At 34.3% G+C, this 23,843-nt stretch overlaps 1 protein-coding gene across 1 annotated transcript; it reads right to left on the minus strand.

The window, feature by feature from the left end:
• Positions 1 to 1,049: 1,049 nt before the first annotated feature.
• LOC149782531 (uncharacterized) lies at positions 1,050 to 1,886 on the minus strand. The gene has a single exon (XM_089935152.1). The coding sequence runs from the start codon at positions 1,884 to 1,886 to the stop codon at positions 1,050 to 1,052; it is 837 nt and encodes a 278-aa protein (XP_089791278.1).
• Between the last annotated feature and the right edge of the window lie 21,957 nt (positions 1,887 to 23,843).

Genomic DNA, 23,843 nt, shown 5'->3' on the forward strand with positions numbered 1-23,843 from the left:
AAATTTTTTTCAGTCAATGTCGTTATCACCATCTGACTGATCTAACCACTCTATGGTTTCTTCCATATAATTTTTATTGTCCAGCTTTTCCTTTAGGCGAAGATTTGCATGCACAAACACTATATCTCGCACTCTCTTGCACTGCATACGGTTTCGCTTTTTCGTGTGAATGAAACCAAATGTTGACCAGTTTCTCTCGCAGGCGGAGGCGGACGTCACCTGTGCTAAGACCCTAACCGCAACTTGTTGCAGCTCCGGAACGTGAGCTCCGAATGACATCCACCACCTGTATGCTGGCATTTCTTTAGCAGCTGCAACCGCCATCGGTCGAGCAAATAATCCTTGTCCTGCACGATACACGGCGTGCTGTTGCACGGCTTTCACCTGCGACTGAACGTCGTCACGGTATATTCTTCCTATCATCGCGTGAAAGCCTGAGACGACTTCTTCGTTTTGATGTTGCAAAAAATGAGAATACTCATGATCGAGCACAAAGCCGGCTGCATGTAGATCTGTATGCAACATTTTCCATCTGTCCATAACGAACTGGCGAATTTGTTTTTTTCGTGCTGGTGGTAAATCAGCAGCTTCCACAGATTGATGGATCTGGAACATTTTCCAATATACTTTTCCTGTACAAGGTACTTCTCCGTCAGCCAGTCGCAGTAGCTCAACAATCGGCTCACACACTTTAGTCATTGTTTCCACCGAGCTCCAAAACGTTCCATTCAAAATCATGCTTGTGACTGCCTCGCCTTTCTCTTTATAAACTGTATCATTTAGCCTTTTTTGTACTCACGACTTATCACAGTTTCCTGCAGAGCATCCTTAACTGTACTCAAGCGTTGGAGCATAATAAAGTGAGTAGCAAATCTCGTTTCGCCGGGCTTTAGAAGCTCTAGATGAGAATGATTGCGAAAACATGCCTGGGAATACTGGTGATTCGTGATGAATTTAACGATATCTTTAGAATCAGTAATTACACTATCTATCCATGGCAGCTTCCCTATGTCTTCAAGTAAAAGATCCAGACAGTGAGTCGCGCATGGCTAGAAAACTATATTAGGATATTGCTGCTGTAACATAGTACGAGCTGCAACACAATTTGATGCACTTTCCGTAATAACTTGTACAACACTTTCCATGCCATACGATACAATGCACTTTGATATCTCACCAGCAATAAACGATCCATCATTGATTTCGCCGGAAGTATCCAAAGCATTGAGAAAAATACAGCCGTCACCAGTAGCTGCAAGAAAGTTAACAACGGGCTTGTTCTGCACATTTGTCCAACCATCAGACATAAGCTTAACTCCGTGCTTGACGGCCTCTTCCTTAAAAGAGGCCATAGATTGTTCCACTTGATGTATTTCCTCAGCTAGCACTTCAGTTGAAATTTTGATTCTGCTTGGTGCTTTATAGTGAGGACCACATTTTGCCACGGTAGCTATTGCAGCCTTAAAATAAGTACTGTCGGCAATAGCTAAAGATATGCCGCTGGTATAAAACAAACGAGCGACAGCTTTGTCTGCATCCTTTTTCGTAGCACTCGCGAACATAGAGGGTAACGACATCTGCTTCTCACTCGCCTCACTACTAGCGGCTTTTGTGGATTTATCCAGTGCGTCGAGTTTCCGTTTTTTCGCTTCCGCTTCTAGTCTCACTGACTGCTGCTTCTGTAAGGCCTGCTGCACTTCACATGGAACTTTTGAACATTTCCTGATGCAACACTTTGGATCTCCAAGTAGGTGACCTCTTATACGTACAACACCACCGTGAAATTCTTTATTACAGCAAATGCAACTAACTTTGATCAAAGTGACGTTATCTTTTTCATCTAGTACTAAAACATGTTTCCATTCTTCACTTTTTTCTTTCGGCATTTTAACGGCTATACACAAGAGGTATTTATTTTAATTTCGTAATTTGCTATCAGACAATCTTAACCTCTACTGGTCCGTTAGTTGTGTATGTAAGGCTTCAGCACGAGCCAGTATCTTTCTGTAGCCCAGGCAGCTCGGCCTACGCACCGAGCTGTCGCAGTGGGAAAATCGATTTTCCCACGAAACACTACGACTATTATGTGGAATATCGACTGAAAAGTTTCTAAAAGATGTTTCCGTAGTCAACTAGACCTATAAAAGTATATGAAAATTGTTTAGGCATAGCTTACAGTCAATTTCATTCTATAATTGCTATTTTGTGAAAGATATTTATCCTGATCTGAAGACTAGAAAATACCTAAAAAAAACTTCAAAAATTGGACTTTAAAGCATGCGAAACGTTCCAAAGGGACTGCAAAAGGTTAAACACAGCGTCATCTTCCAATGTATACACGCCTGGCCTACACTACCAGATATCAGCACTATGTTGTAGCATGTTTACGTAAAGTATCGTAGGCTAGCATCATAGATTCATTATTGATCGATATTTGTTATCTAGAGTATGACAGAGGACCGCCTGTATGGCCGATGATTAAAAAAAAATGGAAGTACCAAATATAAAAAACGCAAAAAATAAAAAACGTAAAAAACGCGTTTCTCGAGGTAAAATAAAAACGAAAAAAAAAAACGTTTTTATCATCTATGCCTAAAATGTTTTTCTTCATCGACACGTAAGGTTTCCATCTCCAATATAACGCATAACGAATTCGACCGATTGAGGAAAATAAAATAATGCAGTGTATGCCATCTGAAAAGAACAATTGTCACCAGAATATTCTATTCAAAATAATATTAATTTTGGATACAAGGGATACCACTCCCGTGTTTTCATGACACCCGATATGTCGGCATATTCTGCGCACATTTGGAAAAGATGTAATGTTTATCCATCGGGCTATAAAACGAAATATATTACTTTTGACTGTTTTTGTCAGCAGTTAGTCGAGTAATTAGGTCAGGTTTCTAGCTAGTTTTCCAACATTCAACGTAACAATGCCAATAAATGGCAAGATATATTAAGCAAACTAAACCGATCTTGTAAAAATATTTTTTTTGTAGAATTCAACATTTTAGAAAAAAAAAGTTATTATGTGAAAAAGAATCAACAATGGATATGATACAATGTGTTTACAACGTCTTGTTTATGGAGAAAAATTACTAAAGAATTTAGATATTGACTAAACGCCGGGGAATTTCTTGAGAATCTCTTTCTAGCGGCAACTTCACATGTTGGGTAGCAGACATATTTGTACGTGTGGGACAACTTCTTGCGAAATTGGAAACTTGGATTAAATGCAGAACTTTTGTAAGGTATAAATTTCTATCGTTTATATCATGGATTTATTTGTATGATTCTAAAATATACATAGTAAATTAGGATTATAGGTTCAAGAAGGTCATGGAGTGGGTCTTCATGTTGACATTTAGAAAACACATTTTCATATGCATTATTTCGAGTCGAAATGTGTGATAGTTTTGTGCACTTTATGAATATCTTTTCTTAATTAACTACGTATATGATAGTATTATTTGTTTTAAAATATTAATTATGCCTACTATTATCAAGCATTCTTCTATAGGAATCCAGGGATAACACTTTCCGTTCTGTCTGGTGAATGTTTATAATTCTCTCGATCGATCGATCGATCGATAGATAGATAGATAGATAGATTTTCTTCATTGCGTTGCTGTATACATATGTATTTCCCCAGTCCTTTCCCCAATAGTAATTGTATCTTGTTTTCACGTGACCCCACAAAACGCGTATACTTCCATATCTGCCATTATGATTGTTACGTATATCTGATTATATATATATATATATATATATATATATATATATATATATATATATATATATATATATATATATATATATATATATATATATATATATATATATATATATATATTTAATTTAGTTTGTCAGTTTTTATTATATTATATGATATAATAATGTAAATTTGTTCACTATAGATGATACTTTTTTCAGGAAATGGTTTGACCATGACTGTTAGTTTATAAACAGACGTTGATCTAAATTCTGACTTGGGTCCAGAATTAGTAAACAAAGTTCTATTTTATTTTAAAATTATTGGTTGTTATCAATGTCATGATGAAACTACGTGGGTTAAGAAGTAAACACTTTTTAAAAATTTTTACAGAATTTTCCAGGAAAATAAATTATTTGTTAAATTTTAAAAAGCTTGTTGTTTTCACTCTTTCTGTGATACTGTTTTTTAGAGCCTAAACACGTAACATAGAAATGCATCGGTATTTTTGACTATTGTTTTGTGCGCTCGTGTGTGTGTGTGTGTGTTGGATTTTTGGATGTAGCTTTAACAATTATTAGTCGTATCGCTTCGATGTCTGCAGTGTGTCAGTTTATAGTGATGTTTAGCACTGGGACATCATGCTGCAGACATGTAGCATGGTGCTCCACCCAGTCACATTATCCTGACACCAGGTCATGCAGCTGTTAGTATGATTTTTGTAAGTTTTTGGTATGATTCGGCAGGGGAATGAACCCACGACCTCCCGCATTCCTGTCGGACGCTCTAACCACTAAGCCACCAGAGCGGTTGACTGTTGTTTTGTAGTAGTATAATTATTTGGGTCTTGTCATTGCTAACCTTAATTCCAATTCTAAGGCTGAGGAAATTTATGTCGTAAATAATCAGTACACAGACTGGGATAAGGTTCAAAGAAAATATTTAAAGAAAACAAAGCCTCACTTTAGTCACACACATTTTGTGTAACGCAACATAAGCAACATACAATAGTACCAAGTTTCTTTGTATTTTATTTTTGTTACTTTCTTTTTTTCCTTAGTGTGCTATAAAAGCATAAATGATGCCATATCTATCTATCTCTCTCTCTCTCTCTCTCTCTCTCTCTCTCTCTCTCTCTCTCTCTCTCTATATATATATATATATATATATATATATATATATATATATATATATATATATATATATATATACTTTCTGCATCATTCTTACATGCATTTTGATGGTTGAACAATAACAGGATTGCATGTTTTAATCAATACACATACAGTGGGGGGGGTAGTGCAGTTTTGAAAACAATGTTAAGTATAAATGTTACCCAAGATTATTTCACAAAAATATACTTAAACAAATAATAAAAAACCTTGCATTTGTATGAGAATTACGAATTTGATTAAATTAACCTGCAATCGAAGTTACAACATTAGTATGAGTATGTTAAAATATCGTGATCATCGTGACCTTAAAGATGGATAGCATCGATTTTGCTTATACGTGTTTTCACTGGGAAGATTTTCATGCATGACACTTGATTAAGTTGCTATTCCAGGAAATAAACCTCATCAAAAAGCACGCTTTAAGGCTCTTGCACATAATGAGTATTTAATAAACCATCTGTTAACAATGAAAAATCAATTCCAATTCTCGTGACATGAATCTTATGATTCATATCTGATATAAAACAAGAGCGATATCAAACCCGTTTGATGTCATCATCCCAAACATAATATAAGTTTAAAAATGTTGACATTATTTCACTCAAGGTTTTAAACTAACAAGACAAAATGCCCCTATATTTTGATAGCATTGAAACTAGGCAACATGGACGACTATGGCCTCCCAACGTTTCGCACAAATTATGAATCTGAGATCGTTAGCTGCTTCTCTCACGCAGTCCTAATGCAAATTACCTTTATCAACAATGAGACGATCAACTAGTGAAAAAGTGATTTTTATTATGGACAATTGCTTAAGAAAACAAAAAGGTCAAAATTAAAAGCATTTTGGTAGTGCTGTTATTTTCTTGCAGAAATCTGTTATACTTACCCATATTTACGTACCTATAAACACTTTATATACTTACATATTATGTAAAAAAATAGAGGATACACATTTCAGAACTATGCTAAATCATTGCTGTTTTAAGACACGTGTCTCTTGACTAGGTGCATTTACAATTCGATACTATATTTAGATATTTATTTAAAAAAACGGATGCAGAAACTTACATTCAGGAGAGCATGATGTACAGACCGTCTCCAGTTTCTTCGTTGTCTTTATAGTGTTTTAATTTATTTCATATTGGCAAGTTGCCAATTGAATATGAACAGACACAAGAACAGACACAAGGTGAAAATAATAAACTATCACAATAACTATCTAGGGACATAGCAACAGGGAGCCGATGTGGCTCAGTGGTTAGCGTGCCGGACTCGTGACCAGATCAGGTCGGTTACTGAAGCGCACCCATGAGCAAGGTCCTTTACTTCAATTGCCTCGAATCTAAATAACCTACTTGTGCTGCTGTGCCGTAAAACAGCAAACCAAACAGTTCATGTAGTCTTTTTGCTCTTTTATTTGCATGTTTATGCATAATATATGTGCACTTAAATCAATTTTTATATAACTGGGTAAGGTTTAGGTGGCTTGTGACTTTTTGCCGTTTTTGTTACGTTATGCGTACTCATTAATCTGTATTACACATGATAATTGAGTACAGGTTATTTCTATTTGAAAAGCGCTGCTTTTTTATCGCCTGTATCTGGAAAAATAGTAGATATTAGTGAGAAACGTAACTGCATTTGTTTCAAAACGGATAAAGGTGACGTTTTTTAATGCCATTATTTGTACTTTATTTCGTTCGTAAATTTATTTCAAAGCTTCTTTTAAAAACAAATGTTGCCGATAGTTGGATTTGTAAAATGCATTGTCTTGTGGTAAGTAAATGTTCCGCACTATATAGGCCTACTTTTCTTCTACCACTGAAATAGCTTACAAAATCTGCATCATGACGTAAGAATAAGATTTAGATCAATAATTGGTGTGATGTTTTCAATTTTACCTTCGTACTGAAATAGTATTGATTATGTGTCGTGTTTTGTTTGCAAAAATATCTTTTAAATCATGTTCTATCAATTCCAGCAATTAGCGAACAGAACACATGACATGATCCAAGTCCCATATTATCTTCATCAGACAATATACCTAGCAATGACCAGTCCACTATTAATGATTTGTTGAACAACATCTAATTTGTTTAACACTTGATTGTTTAGACCTTACCACGTGAATCATTCCGGAAATGTAAGTTAATTTAAATGGTTCTATGCCTTATATTTTATATAAATTCATATTGTATATTTATGCTGAACAGCCACAAACCCACATTTGATGACCCTACATGAGGCATAGAAAATATAGTAACACGTCAAATGAAAATTAAATTAGCTTTTAAAAAAATCACGCAATATACGTATCCACTTGAGTATGACCGTGTTTAGCAAATGACATGCTTGTCGAAGATTTCGGAGTAAGCAGCCGAGACACAGACCTATCGATAATGGTGTGTTTTAGTGATCTTATCTTAAATTCCGGTCCAGTTGTGCATTTTATATTCTGTACGGTTACTGAATTACTTTATCGCATATATTCAGCATGCATGAATATTATAATTAAGAAATCAGCAGCTGAAGAAGTAAATTATTGTATTTAAAATTGAAATTTTGAGTCATATTGTGAACGAATGCGCATTGCAACAGCTTTTCCAGTTTGACTGGAATGATTGGAGCTTGTTTTTTTTTTGTTGTTTTTTGTTGTTGATTCTACTCAGTTCCTCTGATTATGGACTGGATTTATTAGATGCGTCAGTTACACACAAAGTATTCGTGTCTGTGATTTGAGCAGGGAGGGACGCATATTGACTCAGGTTCATATGTGTTTCTGTTCTGTTATTGAATGTTTGGAATCATAATGTGGGAAAAATATGAACTCTTTCAGTTGTACTTATCAAAAAGACGCTATAGAATATAAAAAAATTTCAAAGCAGGTAGTGTGTGAGAGTCCATTCTGCCAACGGAAATATAAATTCTTCGTCGTCTTAGCTTATTTGCTCTGAGGTCCTTACCTTTCGACCAAAACCTTCAGTTGCATTTTTCCCCACGAATTTAATACTTTCACTTTTAAAATGGTACGTCTCTCGTAGATGTGCGACAGCCTTTGCCCTCAATATGCATTTCTATGCTATTTGTATATGCCACAGAGAGTGCTGGTCATAGTCTGAACCATTTTATTAACAAAAAGTTGCGAACATTTCTCCTAAATTACTGTTTAAATGATCACGTTTGTTGCGAATATCATGCTAATTCATATGCTTGTTAGAAAGTTTCATATGTGTCTCAGTCAACTCGCCCATATTGTTCGCTTTATCATATCTACTTTCCAATAGACAAAACAGCCGCTTTAGTTCATCCACAAACAAATCTAAACAACTAAAACCAAAATTGCCTCCTACATGAGTATACATAGATTGTTTACAAAGTAGTTCCTAATACACTATACTATTTCTAGGCACACGTGTCATGCACGTGCGTGCGATATCAAGGTGCTCAGTATCGAAAAATAATGTACGATTCTAACAATGTATAGTTAAATTAGAAGAAAAAGGCGTATACTATAAATTTCTTAAGAAAATTTTGATCAGGAGTAACTTATTTATAATAAAATAAAGACATAAACTGTTGTATATATTTGTAGAGATAACTTAGAAAATGTCAAACGGCTGACAAGAAGATAGACTTTTCAAGGGTAAATATCTACATTTCTTCTCTAATTTGACATCCTGAAATGCAGAAGTTCTAAAAAAATGCTAATATAAAATTAAAGTAATCTGATATGAAATGGCTTTGATTGATTATTTTCGTACGATGGGTATTGATTATTTGGCTTAGGATGGATATTGATTTCTTGGCTTAAGATGGATATTGATTATTTGGTTTAAGATGGTATTGTTTATTTGGCTTAAGATGGATATTGATTATTTGGCGTAAGATGGATATTGATTATTTGGCTTAGGATGGATATTGGTTATTTGGCTTAAGATGGATATTGATTATTTGGCTTAGGATGAATGTTGATTATTTTGCTTAGAATGGATATTGATTATTTGGATAAGATCGATATTGATTATTTGGCGTAAGATGGATATTGATTATTTGGCTTAGGATGGATATTGATTATTTTGCTTAGAATGGATATTGATTTTTTGGATAAGATCTATATTGGTTATTTGGCGTAAGATGAATATTGATTATTTGGCTTAGGATGGATATTGATTATTTTGCTTAGAATGGGTATTGATTATTTGGCTTAAGATGGATATTGATTATTTTGCTTAGAATGGATATTGATTATTTTGCTTAGGATGGATATTGATTATTTGGCTTAGGATGGATATTGATTATTTGGCTTAAGATGGGTATGGATTATTTGGCTTAAGATGGATATTGATTATTTGGCGTAAGATGGATATTGATTATTTGGGTTAGGATGTATATTGATTATTTTGCTTAGAATGGATATGATTATTTGGCTTAAGATGGGTATGGATTATTTGGCGTAAGATGGATATTGATTATTTGGCTTAGGATGGATATTGATTATTTTGCTTAGAATGGATATTGATTATTTGGCCTAGGATGGATACTGATTATTTGGCTTAGGATGGATATTGATTATTTTGCTTAGAATGGATATCGATTATTTGGCTTAGGATGGATATTGATTATTTGGGTTAGGATGGATATTGATTATTTGGCTTAGGATGGATATTGATTATTTGGCTTAAGATGGGTATGGATTATTTGGCTTAAGATGGATATTGATTATTTGGCGTAAGATGGATATTGATTATTTGGGTTAGGATGTATATTGATTATTTTGCTTAGAATGGATATGATTATTTGGCTTAAGATGGGTATGGATTATTTGGCGTAAGATGGATATTGATTATTTGGCTTAGGATGGATATTGATTATTTTGCTTAGAATGGATATTGATTATTTGGCCTAGGATGGATATTGATTATTTGGCTTAGGATGGATATTGATTATTTTGCTTAGAATGGATATTGATTATTTGGCTTAGGATGGATATTGATTATTTGGCTTAGGATGGATATTGATTATTTGGCTTAAGATGGGTATGGATTATTTGGCTTAAGATGGATATTGATTATTTTGCTTAGAATGGATATTGATTATTTGGCTTAGGATGGATATTGATTATTTGGCTTAAGATGGGTATGGATTATTTGGCTTAAGATGGGTATAGGTTATTTGGCTTAAGATGTATATTAATTATTCGGCTTAAGATGGGTATTGTTTATTTGGCTTAGGATGGATAAACGCTGTCGGTCTTTCTTTTAAAAGAGGTTACAAGTCTACATTTTACAAAGATTGATTTTTAATAACGTTTATGCGTAACTTTACATACCAGACTAATGGGGTGTATACATGTAAAAGCATCTATTTGATGGAGACTAAATTTGAATCCCTTTTCGCCAGATTTTAGATGTCCTTATAGACTCTAGCTTTATTCTTCAACTGATTATACATCCTTTGTTTATTGAAAACATTTCTATCGCATTCCCACACTACAATATATATATATATATATATATATATATATATATATATATATATATATATATATATATATATATATATGGATTCATTCTCGTGTTCATTCAACGGACAGCTTTTTATGCTTTACAAATCACAAATATAATTGTTTTATTTCGCTTTCGTCCCACTCGTCCTGGAGTGCAAACATATTAAGAAAAACACAATAAATAATCCAGAAAAAGCCACGCATATAGACGTCTTGATCTGGTATATTCAAATTTATAACAACAGCGAGCTCCACAAATTTTAAGTTTCATGCACTAATATATGAAGCTGTGATCAACTATAATAATGATGAATGCAGATTTAGAGAATACGTTATTGACATTTCATTTACAAATGGTGTAAGAAATTATTTTTAATGTAATAAACTTTATTAATGCAGCTATTCAATTTTATCAGTGATATCTCATTATCCAAAGACAACTATAGTTAAATTAATTTAGACATATTTGGGTTATTTAAAACGGATTTCGCTATACACTCTATGCTAATGTCAGTGTATAGAGAACATTCACAGGGGCTGATCCAAGAATATAATTCAGGTGGAAAGTAAAAAAAGAAGGCAAGATATCTGTAGGATGGAACCCCTGGTGAAGGTCCAGGTGGAGAAAATACCGGAAGATCTTGTATTTAGCCCTGATTTCATTAAAGGTGGAACCCACTTTCCAAAATGTTTCACGGAGTGGATTTTCTTTCTCATAATGGAAGCGGCTTGTGCTTTAACCGGTCCGTCAATTTCAATGTGAAGTCGGTGGGAAGTGAATCGAAGTTAAACATAATTCCACATATAAAGCACGTGTAACACGTATGCAGATTAACATAAACATTATCAGAGTGCCACTCCGGTGGCCTAGTGGTTAGAGAGTCCGCATCGGTTGCGGGTTCGAACCCCGGCCGTTTCAGATCAATCACTAACAAAATGGTACTAAAAACTGCCTCGCATGCCATTCAGCATTAAGAGGTTAGTGTTAGGATAGGACGGTCTGGTGTCAGGATAATGTGACTGGGTGGGACATGATGATTTGTGTCGGCCGTTATGATGCCCTGGTGCTAGACATCACTATGAACGGCCACACTGTAGACATCTTAACGATATGACTGAAAAATTGATAAAAGCTACGTTAAAAATCCTAATCACACACACACACACACACACACACACACGCACGCACGCACGCATGCACACACTATCGGAGTTTTGTAATTGATGAGTTCGGAAGGTATTTAACAATCACCATGCCCATCGATTCAATTTGTCTGCAATCAGCAGATAAGTCTTGGTCATCTTCCGTTGAACGGTAATGCAACTAACTATCCATTCAACCTTCCATGCTATCATACATGAATGGTTTAAGTATTTAAATTCTACAGCTATAGATGACAAGTAAGAGCACACATTAAGAACGCAAAAAGTCGTTCCACCTGAAAGTATTCCTTGATATCAGTATGAATTGCCTTGGATCAGTTGGAGGTCATTCTATAATATTAGCTGCATATAGTTGGATGATACAGAATAACCTTTACCTGTATTTTTACCAATGACATCTTCGAAACCCTCACCTGTTCAACGAGTTTTAAACTGGTTAAAACACAAGGAGATGAAAGCAATTAAATGTTTAATAATAATAATAATAATAATAATAATAATAATAATTATTATTATTATTATTATTATTATTATTATTGTTATTATTATTATTATTATTATTATTATTGTAACCAGCAACAAAACAGTGCCAACATTGATGCTTTGAGTTCTTTGCGCGCACTGATACAAAGTACGTGAGGGTACATATAACAAGTGTAGAAGTTTAAATGACACAGTTTACATGTAAACGAAATACAGGTATGAAATTCATGAACATTATAAACCTTCCAAAGTTGTACTTGATGTATACAAACTATTTATTAGGATTAATGTATCAATAATTTACCATTTATGTCACAGATTGTTTTATGTTAAATCCGAAAATATGTTGAAGAAAAAAAGGAAAACAATAAAAAATCGAAAAAGTCACAACAGTTACAGTAACACACTAATATATGAATATCCGTAGTAGCTTTGTACAGTTTTTAAGTTTACATCATATAAGTGAAATAAGTCTTTATCGTGTATATGATACAATTCCTAATTCCTTCTTCTAGAAGATGATATTATGCTATATATTGTAGCGGCTGCTACTGGTGGTGTGGTATTATAGTTGTACCTTCTTATCAGGTGTTCGCTTTATTTGGCTATCGCCATCTAGGGGTTATCGCCCTCGGTATTGTTGCCTGGATCGAGTAAATATTAAAATAAAGTGTGAAATCATAAATGGAATAAAAAGAGATCTAAGCAGATATATAGAGCAGAATGACACGAGCCCCATTTATGGAAAAACAACAGAATTTAATCGATTACATAAACAACTGAGACAATACATTACATTAGGAAGATACACTTCTTTTTGAAATAAATCTTTCACCAAATTTCAAACACAAATATATTTATTTAAATAGTCAGTCTGTTTTAAATGATAGAATTAGTTTATCATATAATCGAGTGAACGATCGAAGTCATTGCCTTGTACAACTTCATAACCTGCTTATTTCCACTCTGACTTAACTATGGTGGTTCTTCTATGTCCTTTCGCTTTTTTCCTTTTCCTACCTGCCTACTGCCTAGCCTCTTTTTCGGCCTTCAAACTTTGTGTGGGTAGGCGGATACATAAGTACGTAGATACTTGGATAAGTAGGTACCTGGATACGTAAATGGATACGTCAGTGGATACTTCAGTGGATACGTCCGTGGATGCGTCCGTTGAGCTATTTCCCCATGTGCTTTAAAGCTTTGTTCGCTTCTACCGCCAAATTGACTTTCCAGACATCCAGTCCCTTTGACCAATATTTTACGAGAATTTTTTTCAAACTTACTCTCGGAGTCCCTTATATTTCCACCCTTGCAGAAAAATTGCAGACTGACTAGATTTTTTCGATGAGGGCAATTTAACCCCAATAATTTTTGTGTGGGAACCACGCCCCTTAGTTAGCGTAACCAATCAGGATTAAATATATTTACCGCCTTTAATAGCTAGGCGCCAAAATTGTGGCCAGCATGACTTATAGAATTCCAAACAACATATCTGGAAAAACTCAGCTTCTGCAGTTCCGATAAAAATCGAAGTTAACCTTCCCTTTCTAGTCGTCTAACGGTTAAGTAAACGAAGGCTTAATTAAGAATCACTTCCTCTCCCGACACAGACATTATAAATCCTTGCAGTATAGCGATTTAACAAGCACCTGTCCCCATCTATCTAATTAACATAATCTAATTAATTGTTCTCTGGCCCAAATTAATGTGTTCTTCAAAGATCGACAGAAATTTGTATCCTCACACGCACACACACACACACACACACACACATATATATATATATATATATATATATATATATATATATATATATATATATATATATATATATATATATATATATATATATATATATACATATATATATATACATATATATATATATATACATATATATATATATATATATATATATATATATATATATATATATATATATATATATATATATATATATATATATGTATGTATGTATGTATATATGTATGTATGTATATATATATATATATATATATATATATATATATATATATATATATATATATATATATATATATAAAAGCAATCCTACCACAAAATAAATAGTTTATTTTGCATTTATGAATGTCTTGTATTTCTTCTTCCCTAGGCATGGATCAAAGTTTATCAGGTACCATTTCACCTTCTGCGTTGATATTTTCATCATTAGCTCCTTTAGAATCATGGTATGCATACATCAATAGTTACGTTTTTATTCTCTAAATTATAATATGGGTGGAACAAATGATATATTACTTCGTTTAATCTTCTCAGCCGCAAGCAATAATTAACTTTGATCGATTCCTGAAAAATATTTCTCAACATGTATGTACATGTTTGCAAGTTTTATTGATAAAGATTATATGCCGGTGAATCAGAAAGTTTCATACGTACTGTACGTTAAAGATGACGTCGAAATAACAATGCGTGCAAGTAAAGTCGAAAATGATGAAACAGAGATTTGTGCTTCAGCACCCAATAGGGTAATCTGTAGTGGCTTATTATTTATATGCACATACCTGATTGCTGACATTTCCTGATTGTTCTTTGAATAAGACGGTGCTGCGTTAAGATGCTAATGGTAAGTGAATCTTTAGATTGATGTATGTAGTATGTATTGCTTGATCTAACCAATCATATTAGAGTCAATTTCGCAATATAAATCAACATATGTGTTATAAATTTTAATCGGAATCATTGAATCTCATAATGATAACTTTATTTGCATCATTTGTTATACTTTGTAATTACTGTTCGTGTTTGAGAAGACGTTTATGTGAGGATTATTTAAATTCTCCTGAGTGGTAAATCAGCGGACGAATACATTTTTTATTGGTAATTCACTCTGTATAAGTGGCATAAACAAGAATATGAGACAAGGAAATTATATAATAGGTCGCCACACCTTACCCAGTTCGTCTGTCATCAATTTATTTTGTGTTCAAACCGAAATGCTACAATCTGTATCAAGATTTGAATTGACTTGTCTTCGTCGATCCAGCACGGAAGTACGTAACCACTATGGCACTATATTCATGTAACACCAGTAGCGTTAAAATGGTCAAAAATCTTAAATGTTGTATGTAGTCCACATATAAGTACCTTAACGTAAGTAAGATATCAGGATTTCTTTGAAGCCTTCCGTGTCTGTTAGTTAATAATTTATTAACTGAACCTGGTATTTTACAGGATTCATGGAGTCATGAAACTTGAAAATTGATTACATACTGCACGACTGACTGCGTCGCAAGGCACATTTTATAATTACAAATTATTAGCTTCTGGCTTTTCTGCTTCATATGATGCCATTGTAACCAGCCTAAATGCATCTTGCACAGACTTCCGCAATTTAGTTTTATAATTATATAAGTCGGGTTAAATGAAAAGGTTAGTTCATTCATACAGATTCTCGGAAAAGTAGCGATAGTGGTAAGTACCCATATTGCAATGGATTTTAATGTAGGCGTCGTCTGCATGCGATATAGTTAATCTTTGGGTCTTTGCACATGGGGTGGACAATTAGCATCTATCTGTTTAATGACTCTTGTATAAAGGTTAATGAAGAGTCTATACTTCCATCTTGTTTGGAGCAAAAGTCAATTGAAAGTTTCCAACATTTATGTAATACTGGTTTCCCAAAACACATGGGATTGCTTTGGGGGCATTTTCATTTTCAAATTCGGTTAAACGGGAGTTCAACTCATCGATGTGAATTTATTTTGACTTCAGACAGACCTGATTCTTCAATATATACAGTGTCTGATACCACTGTCATCATCGAGTTACTCGAATGAAGTAGCTTGCTTTGTATTACAACGGATAGACCACTTTTCGGACCACCTGACTATTGAATTCATTCTCATTAGCTGATTTGGAGCTTATCTGACATACTGACTGGAAGAAAGTTTTGGTATAGAGGTAATAATGCAGACATTTTTTGGGGGCAAAATTATAATTAATTGGCTAAATTGACGTCATATTCTGGATGCAAACGATGTACTGATGCAAAATTTGAATTTTAAAACAACAGCTCACTAACTCTGATAGACATGGTTAATCAACACTTTGTGTATATGATGACCGTAACATACGTGTTTTCATAATTTAACAAATATTTGAGAGTATTCCTTAACCAATCACGTTTAGAAAGAGGTGTCTTATTAGGTTTTGTCTTACAATATTGAAAGTTAATCCTAAAATAGATTGAAAAGCGAGGTTTGAAACTCGAGGATGTTGTTTTAATGTCATCTGATTATACTTCCAGTTTGAGCGAGCGCGGGTCGGGCGATGAGAAGCGATGTTTGCGAAGTGAACTCTGGTAGTAACGGACAATCTGCATAGGTCGCTAGCCAAATTACTGGCACCATAATCATTGTTTTTCAGCGGTGCCAACATTCACTTATACACGCATACACATTTACTTGAACGAAACTATAACTGATTTTTTTCTTCTTCAGGTCTGATGTTATCATGACTTTGCATACATTTCTTGTGTTTATTTAAAATAAATGTGAGAATATTTATGTAAATTGTGCAAATGTTTGTGTAAAATCACTGAAATGCTTTAGTATGGCACTGTTTTATTTCATGCTCTTCAGCATTTTACCGGGTTTCCCGCCATTTTTCATCGATTTCCCTCTTTTACGCCTTATGACTCCGTTGAAGAATTTCAGAGAAGAATTTTTAAATATCAGAGCCTTGAGGTGTCAGATTTAATGGACCGGCTGATATATTTAATGGACCAGCTGATATATTTAATGGACCAGCTGATATATTTAATGGACCAGATGATATATTAATTGGACCAGCTGATATATTTAATGGACCAGCTGATATATTAAATGGACCAGATGATATATTAAATGGACCAGTTGATATATTTAATGGACCAGATGATATATTTAATGGACCAGCTGATATATTTAATGGACCAGATGAACCAGCTGATACAACATTAGTTTCTGGTCTTCAAGTTTAGGTTTTTCATACTTTACTTCGCTCGAAAACACTAATTTTAGAACATTGAAATAAAACAGAAAAAAGTTCGTTTCTGCTATTCATAAATATAATTTAAATAATTATCATACGATGTTATAATCTACGTAATGCAAATGCACATACCTTTGTAAGACCGATACTTCCCACGTGCCATTATGCGACTATTTCCATAGCATCATGCAACATTGTGCCTTTATGTTCCTGAATTTCTCCTGTTCGTGGAGAACCGCGAATGTAGAACGCAAATCGTCGTTTCATCCTACCACAAGCCTTTGCATTAGCTTTAAATCGTTATGTAACAGAAAACATATCTGTACATATGTTTACCGCTGTATGAGGTAATAATTGTACTGTTTTGCAAATGCACAGTGGTATTAGGCCGCTCCAGTGGCCTAAGTGCTTAGAGCGTCCGCCTCGGATGCTAGAAGTCGCGGGTTCACACCCCGGCCGAGTCATATCAAAAATTTATAAAATTGGTACTAGCAGCTGCCTCACTTAGCGCTCAGCATTAAGAGGCTGGTGTTAGGACTGGTCGACCTGGTGTAAGAATAATGTGTGGGACATGATGCTACTGTCTGCGGTATGATGCCCCAGTGCTAGACATCACAATAAATGCCACACTGCATACATCTCTGCATACATCTTTGCAATCTGACTGGCAAATTGTTAATGTTACGTTACAAATCCAAATCACACACACATACACACACACACACACACACATGTACACACACACACGCACGTATACACACACACGCACAGACAGACACACACAGAGACACAGACACACACATACACACATATAGAGACATACACAAAAACACAGACACATACACACAGACATACACACAGACACACACACACACACACACACAAGCAACGGTGGGAATAGTCTCATACCACGGTAAATAACAATACTCCATTTTTTTCTCGCTACAGCCAGACAGATACAGGTATATTTGATTTAACCTACATCATTGTAATTATGCTACTGATAAATCATAACGACTGCTCTCTAATAACTAAATCTGTCTTTATTACTAGTCTGTCCCTCCTTACAGAAGAATGGACCATTCCCACTTCGTTGCCGCCATCATACACATTAACGTATTCAATTGTTAGTGCATTCAGTGTTGCAATCACATGACTTAGCAGCCAAGGCCAAAGGACTCTGAAGAGTATGAAAATGATGCATATACATTTAAAAGCCGTGTAATAACAATTTAAACGTAGGAAAATGATGCAGACACGTTTCAAAGCCACTGAGTGAGATCGTAAAAGTTTTAGAATCAAATCTTTCAACGTGTGGTGTTGTCGTCGATGATGACGAGCTTCTGAACCAGCTCTTGATAACGTAGAAAACAACACTGCATGGCATACAGGCGAAGTATACGACATACGCCTTATCTTAAATAGGTTAGACTCTTAACGATTTTGGAAATATGAATGAATTTACCATACTACAAACCATAGGAATCTACAGAGTTTGTTATGAGTAGGTGCTGGATAGAAAAATTCCACCGCGGGGATAATAGTTTTGGGTTAGATTCGACACCGTGTCTCACGAACAATTTGATCCCGAAGGTGGAGTGTTCCTAATTTACACTGACGCATATTAAGAAATCCATTGTTCTTCATAGTCTGGAAACTTTTCTGAGTCTGGCAAAAGTATTTACCTTTACACATTTAACGTTGAACCCATTTACCTTAACACTAAGAAGGGAATGAGCCATAAAGTGTCTACACTGGCGAAGAATACGTTGACACTTTAAGTGTCTTATATGCCTAAGACAATTAATAACAGGTAAAATGATGCAGAGTAATTTATTTTAAATATCAAACACGTATATTGTTTTTCAATGCATTGCAAATAAGATTATAAATATATCAAGGTGATGAATCTCACCATAAAAATGATATAGTTACAACCGTCTATAGCAGACTATACTGTGTAGAAAAAAGTCCCGCGATTACACCCTATAGTCGAATTGCCCGCTAGCTTTGCTTTTGTATACTAAAATGTTATATATATATATATATATATATATATATATATATATATATATATATATATATATATACCCGTGCGAATATTACTCTGAAAAGTAATACTATATTTTCTGCTGTAATTGCATTTTACCTTTACATATCCATGACGCCTAATTCCTTATTCATACGAAACTAAATACATCAATGATAGACGTATGCGTTATTGTGTGGCTTTCTTTCTGACGATTTTAGACTGTTTTTAATTTGAATTGCCTTATTAGTTGCATTGTGTTATCTTAATAATAAGCGGGGTCTCTTCAAGCTGTTAGAAATACAAGAACAAAGTAACTTGTAAAAAAGTAAGTGTTCCCAAAAGGAATGCTCCTTAATGCCATACTAGGTTGTTTTACTAATATAATTGGCTCTTCTTTTTGTTTGATCCAACATTATCTATTGACTAAGTGGGTTACAAACCATACTCTGAAAGAAAAGACTTGGATCACATAGGATACAGTTGGCTTCAAAGTTAGCAAAGGTGCAGAGGCTCTTTTTAGATATCAATCCTGACCATCAACAACACATATAGACCATTACAATAGGAGTTTATTAAAATGCCTATCGATTGTATGAAGTTTCAGATAAAGCGAAGTAGCGGATGATTATTTCAGACGTGAACTTTACAACTCTAGGTGATCCTCACCTATTGAGTTTATCTGCGCGTTTCAAAGCGATAAAATTTCTACGAACCTATGTATGTTCAAATAACTGAACCAACTGCATTTATGCATTAGGACTATGGTCAACCTGTATCGGCAGTAGATTAACGTACATCCTTTCCTTTTAAAGGATAAACTGATTCCTCAAACTTGCACTTCTCGGTTTTTACCCACCAGTCTAACGAACAAAGTGCGATAAGCCATTTTGTATAATAATCTTTGCATAACTTTGCCAGATTGTTCCGATTAAAATCAATATACCTGATTTGCACGCTGGAGACATGAACCTCCATTACATAAAAGAGGATATCTAATAAGGCTATTAGCTTTTGTCATGGAAACAACGACAGTCATTATTTGAAGGGATTGTATATATGCTTTTAATCAACCACATGTTGAGGTACGTATTATATAACAGTGTGACATGTACAATGGGCGATATTATACACTGGATTTATCATATGTCCTATATTAACTTGTAGATATATCAAAGGATTATAATGCAGGGAAAGAAATTCAGATATCGAACAAATGCAGTAATTCATTTGAGGAATATATGGATATAATTAAGCAGGTGAAATATTCACGTACTCAGAAGATGTTAACTTCAAATTTAAAGCATACCCATTATTTGCAAGTGATTTGTTTCGAAGAAATTTCTTAAATTTCATGATGATGATTTACAGACTGCTGTTTCATAAATATATGTAAGGTAAAATAAGGTAGATTAAGAAACATTTACACGGCACATTCTAAAGTAATGTGACCTTTCAACACGTCGAAGAATAGTTTGGCGCAAATGTGTGGATGCAAAATCACGATTAGTCAAAATTAAGATGTAACGTGATTTCCGTGCTTTAATTTTTATGCAATAATGATGGATACGAAACAGTACAGTTGGAAGCGTCATAAAACAAGAGGCAAGGTAAGCCTAATGTAACTTTTGATGCAAAAAGATAAAATGTTCTATGTAAGCATTTATAACATGTAAAATGCGAACCTGGGTTGACAAAAATATTTAATTTCATGAAACGGAAGTTTTGCTGTTAAATTCAGAGATATGCATACAAGTTTCCTCACTGAAATAATTCTGAGATACCATAAAAGAAACTCAAGACCTTCAAAATTAACTAATGAAAAATTTGTAACATTCAAAACTAACAGGGCTAAAGAATACCTTTTTTCTTCGCAACATTTTTATTCAGATCACGACTTTGTAAAGTTTTGTTTGTATATTTGTTCTATCAAATTATTTTCATTCATTTTCGATAGAGATTATAGAAAATTATTGAAATGAATGCTACATCTGTGTAGGCAATTTGATCTCATATTATTCTGACTTTTAATGCAATAGTTGTGAATACTTTAACAGCCAACATTTGTTGCAAACATAAATTTTGTTTTCTGTCTGAGCGCATCAGTAAATTTTCTTTATTTTTTTTCTCCACAACGGCAGTAACGTATGCGTTTATATTAAAGATAAAATATTTATCGTTTGATTAGTACGTCTAATTGGTTGAACGCCATTTAGTAAGTCTGATTGGTTGAACGCCATTTAGTAAGTCTGATTGGTTAAACGCCATTTTGTAAGTCTGATTGGTTGAACGCCATTTAGTAAGTCTGATTGGTTGAACGCCATTTAGTAAGTCTGATTGGTTGAACGCCATTTAGTAAGTCTGACTGGTTCAACGCCAGTTAGTAAGTCTGATTGGTTGAACGCCACTAAGGCTGATTGGTTGAACACCAACTTTAGCAGAGGTAAAATCGACGCTAAGCTTTCAGACATGTTAACACTATCATGACGTCGTTCTCTCCCCGTGTCGTAGTCTCAAGGAAAATTACATTTTCAACCTTTCTGACGAAATTTACACATGTGGTTCAGAATGTGGACTGGTGTTTTGCTTTGACCGTTTGAGGATGTTAATAGTGGTACCACTGTGACAAAAATTCGTTCCGCAGATACGTCACAGATAAAACTCAGTTCCTGACAGTAAAACCACCAATTAGGTCATTAAACCCTTAAACAGATAGAGCTTATGTACACTTTTTGAGAGGATAAATATACATTATTATCAGTTTCGCGACCTTGATTGCTGGATCACGCCGAGTTCCCACATCAGAAAACCCAGTAGTACTGATGCTAAGAACGAAATGTGATCTAGCAATCAAATCGCATTACAGTGACTGTACATGTTTGTTATATTTTCTGTCAATAATTTTCAGATAATTATAATATTTATGATTTCAAAATTTATTGTGTGGATGGCTCACTGACCTTACCAATTATGTACTTACGTAAATGGGTTGTACTGTAAAACAGTGTTGTAAATACACGATATCCAAACGCGATCTTCTTTTATACGAAAGTTTTGACTATATTATCTACTTAAAATTAATATATGTATTTTTATTGTACTGACAAAATCATGGTTTGGACCTTTCACATATTTTGCACATATTGCAAAGTGTTTTAACTAACGTCGCTGTGATAGCATCGTTTACTGCTAGTATTGGCATTCCATGGCTATGATAGCTGCTATTGCAACCAGGACACCTCGAAGATATAGTAGCTCCAGCCTCGTTTGAGAGTATGTAATACGAAATCATAAAACATTAGTATCATTTTCCTACTTGTAGGAAAAGACTGTAACATTATGTCTCTTTTTGGGGCTGAATATTGACAGGTATACAATAAAAGGAGAGATTTCACATGTGAAGTGGGAACATATTATCAATAGTGTCGAAATATTTCCTTATATCTGCTCAAGAAACGTATATTTGCTCTATTGTATGTATGTATGTATGTATGTATGTATGTATGTGTGTTCAGACGTTTTCAATCATTTTAGAACAGCACAAATTTTACCTGTACGTTTGGTGGAGGAAGAACCCCGGTAGGATCCGGTGTAGTAGGCCAAATTAACCCCTGCCCAGATTAAATCCGGGTATAGTTTGTGAAGGTATATACATACAAGATAAGATTATATATATATGTATCTTGTATGCATATACCTTGACAGACTACGAGTACGACTGAAACATGTCACTTAACTTACCTGACAAAGCTGAATCCTCAATAAAATGTTGAAAAATTAAGTAATTCTTGTGTATATCCCTCAACACTATTGATATCATGGGGGTATAATTTGGCCTGAAGGGTATGAATTGGTGTAGGCCATAATATACCCCAGGGGTATAAATTGGCCCAAGCCATAATATACCTGGGTATAATCTAGCCTAGTCCGCTTTAACCCCAGGTATACTCCGGACTGGGGGTATACTAGTGCCTGTTACACTGGTAAGAGCTTTCTCACACACCCATATTGGTCGAGTCTGAGACTAGAACCCACACAGACAAAGATGAAATACAAGTGATCGGTAAAGACAGGCGCTTTAGAACACAAGTCAGTCCACATCATTAAAAAATTGAGTTAAATTAATTAGTAGTTTACTCGTAAGAATTTCGATTTATATTTCTTTAAAATTTCTGCACTCAGAAGTGATATCTGTGTGTTTCGGCAAGCATGCAGTCCATTTCGTTATCAGATGCTGCTCACATATTTCAATTGTCACTTAAATTTGATTTGCATTCGACACTATTCAATGCCTGATTTCGACATTGTTTTTGAATATATTTATGGTTATGACATTTCAAACCAATATTTAAACATGTATGTATGTATGTATGTATGTATGTATGTATGTATGTATGTATGTATGTAACAGAAACCGAGAGCTAGCGCACCTGTAAAATTGTAAATAAGCGAGATCTTTTTCGTGGGCGTTGCCCAGACACAATCAGTAAAAAAAATCAAACTATTACACATCTCTGTATATGACTAGCATTGAGCTATCATAATGAGAAATTCAAACTGGCACGATCTTTTCCCAACACCAATAACTGATCATATTGATAACATCTTCTTTCAGCTCAGTATATATCCCTACAGTCTATACCGGCTGCTGATGTGTCACCCAGGTGACTTTCAAAATTAGTAAATATTTTTGTTTCGGATTAAATAAAAATGAACACAGTGAGAAATTCTGGTTCTGGCTCTATCTATATCTAT

This window comes from Sinohyriopsis cumingii, chromosome 15 (genome assembly GCF_028554795.1).
Source record: "Sinohyriopsis cumingii isolate HCF-2022 chromosome 15, ASM2855479v2, whole genome shotgun sequence".
Lineage (NCBI taxonomy): Eukaryota > Metazoa > Mollusca > Bivalvia > Unionida > Unionidae > Sinohyriopsis > Sinohyriopsis cumingii.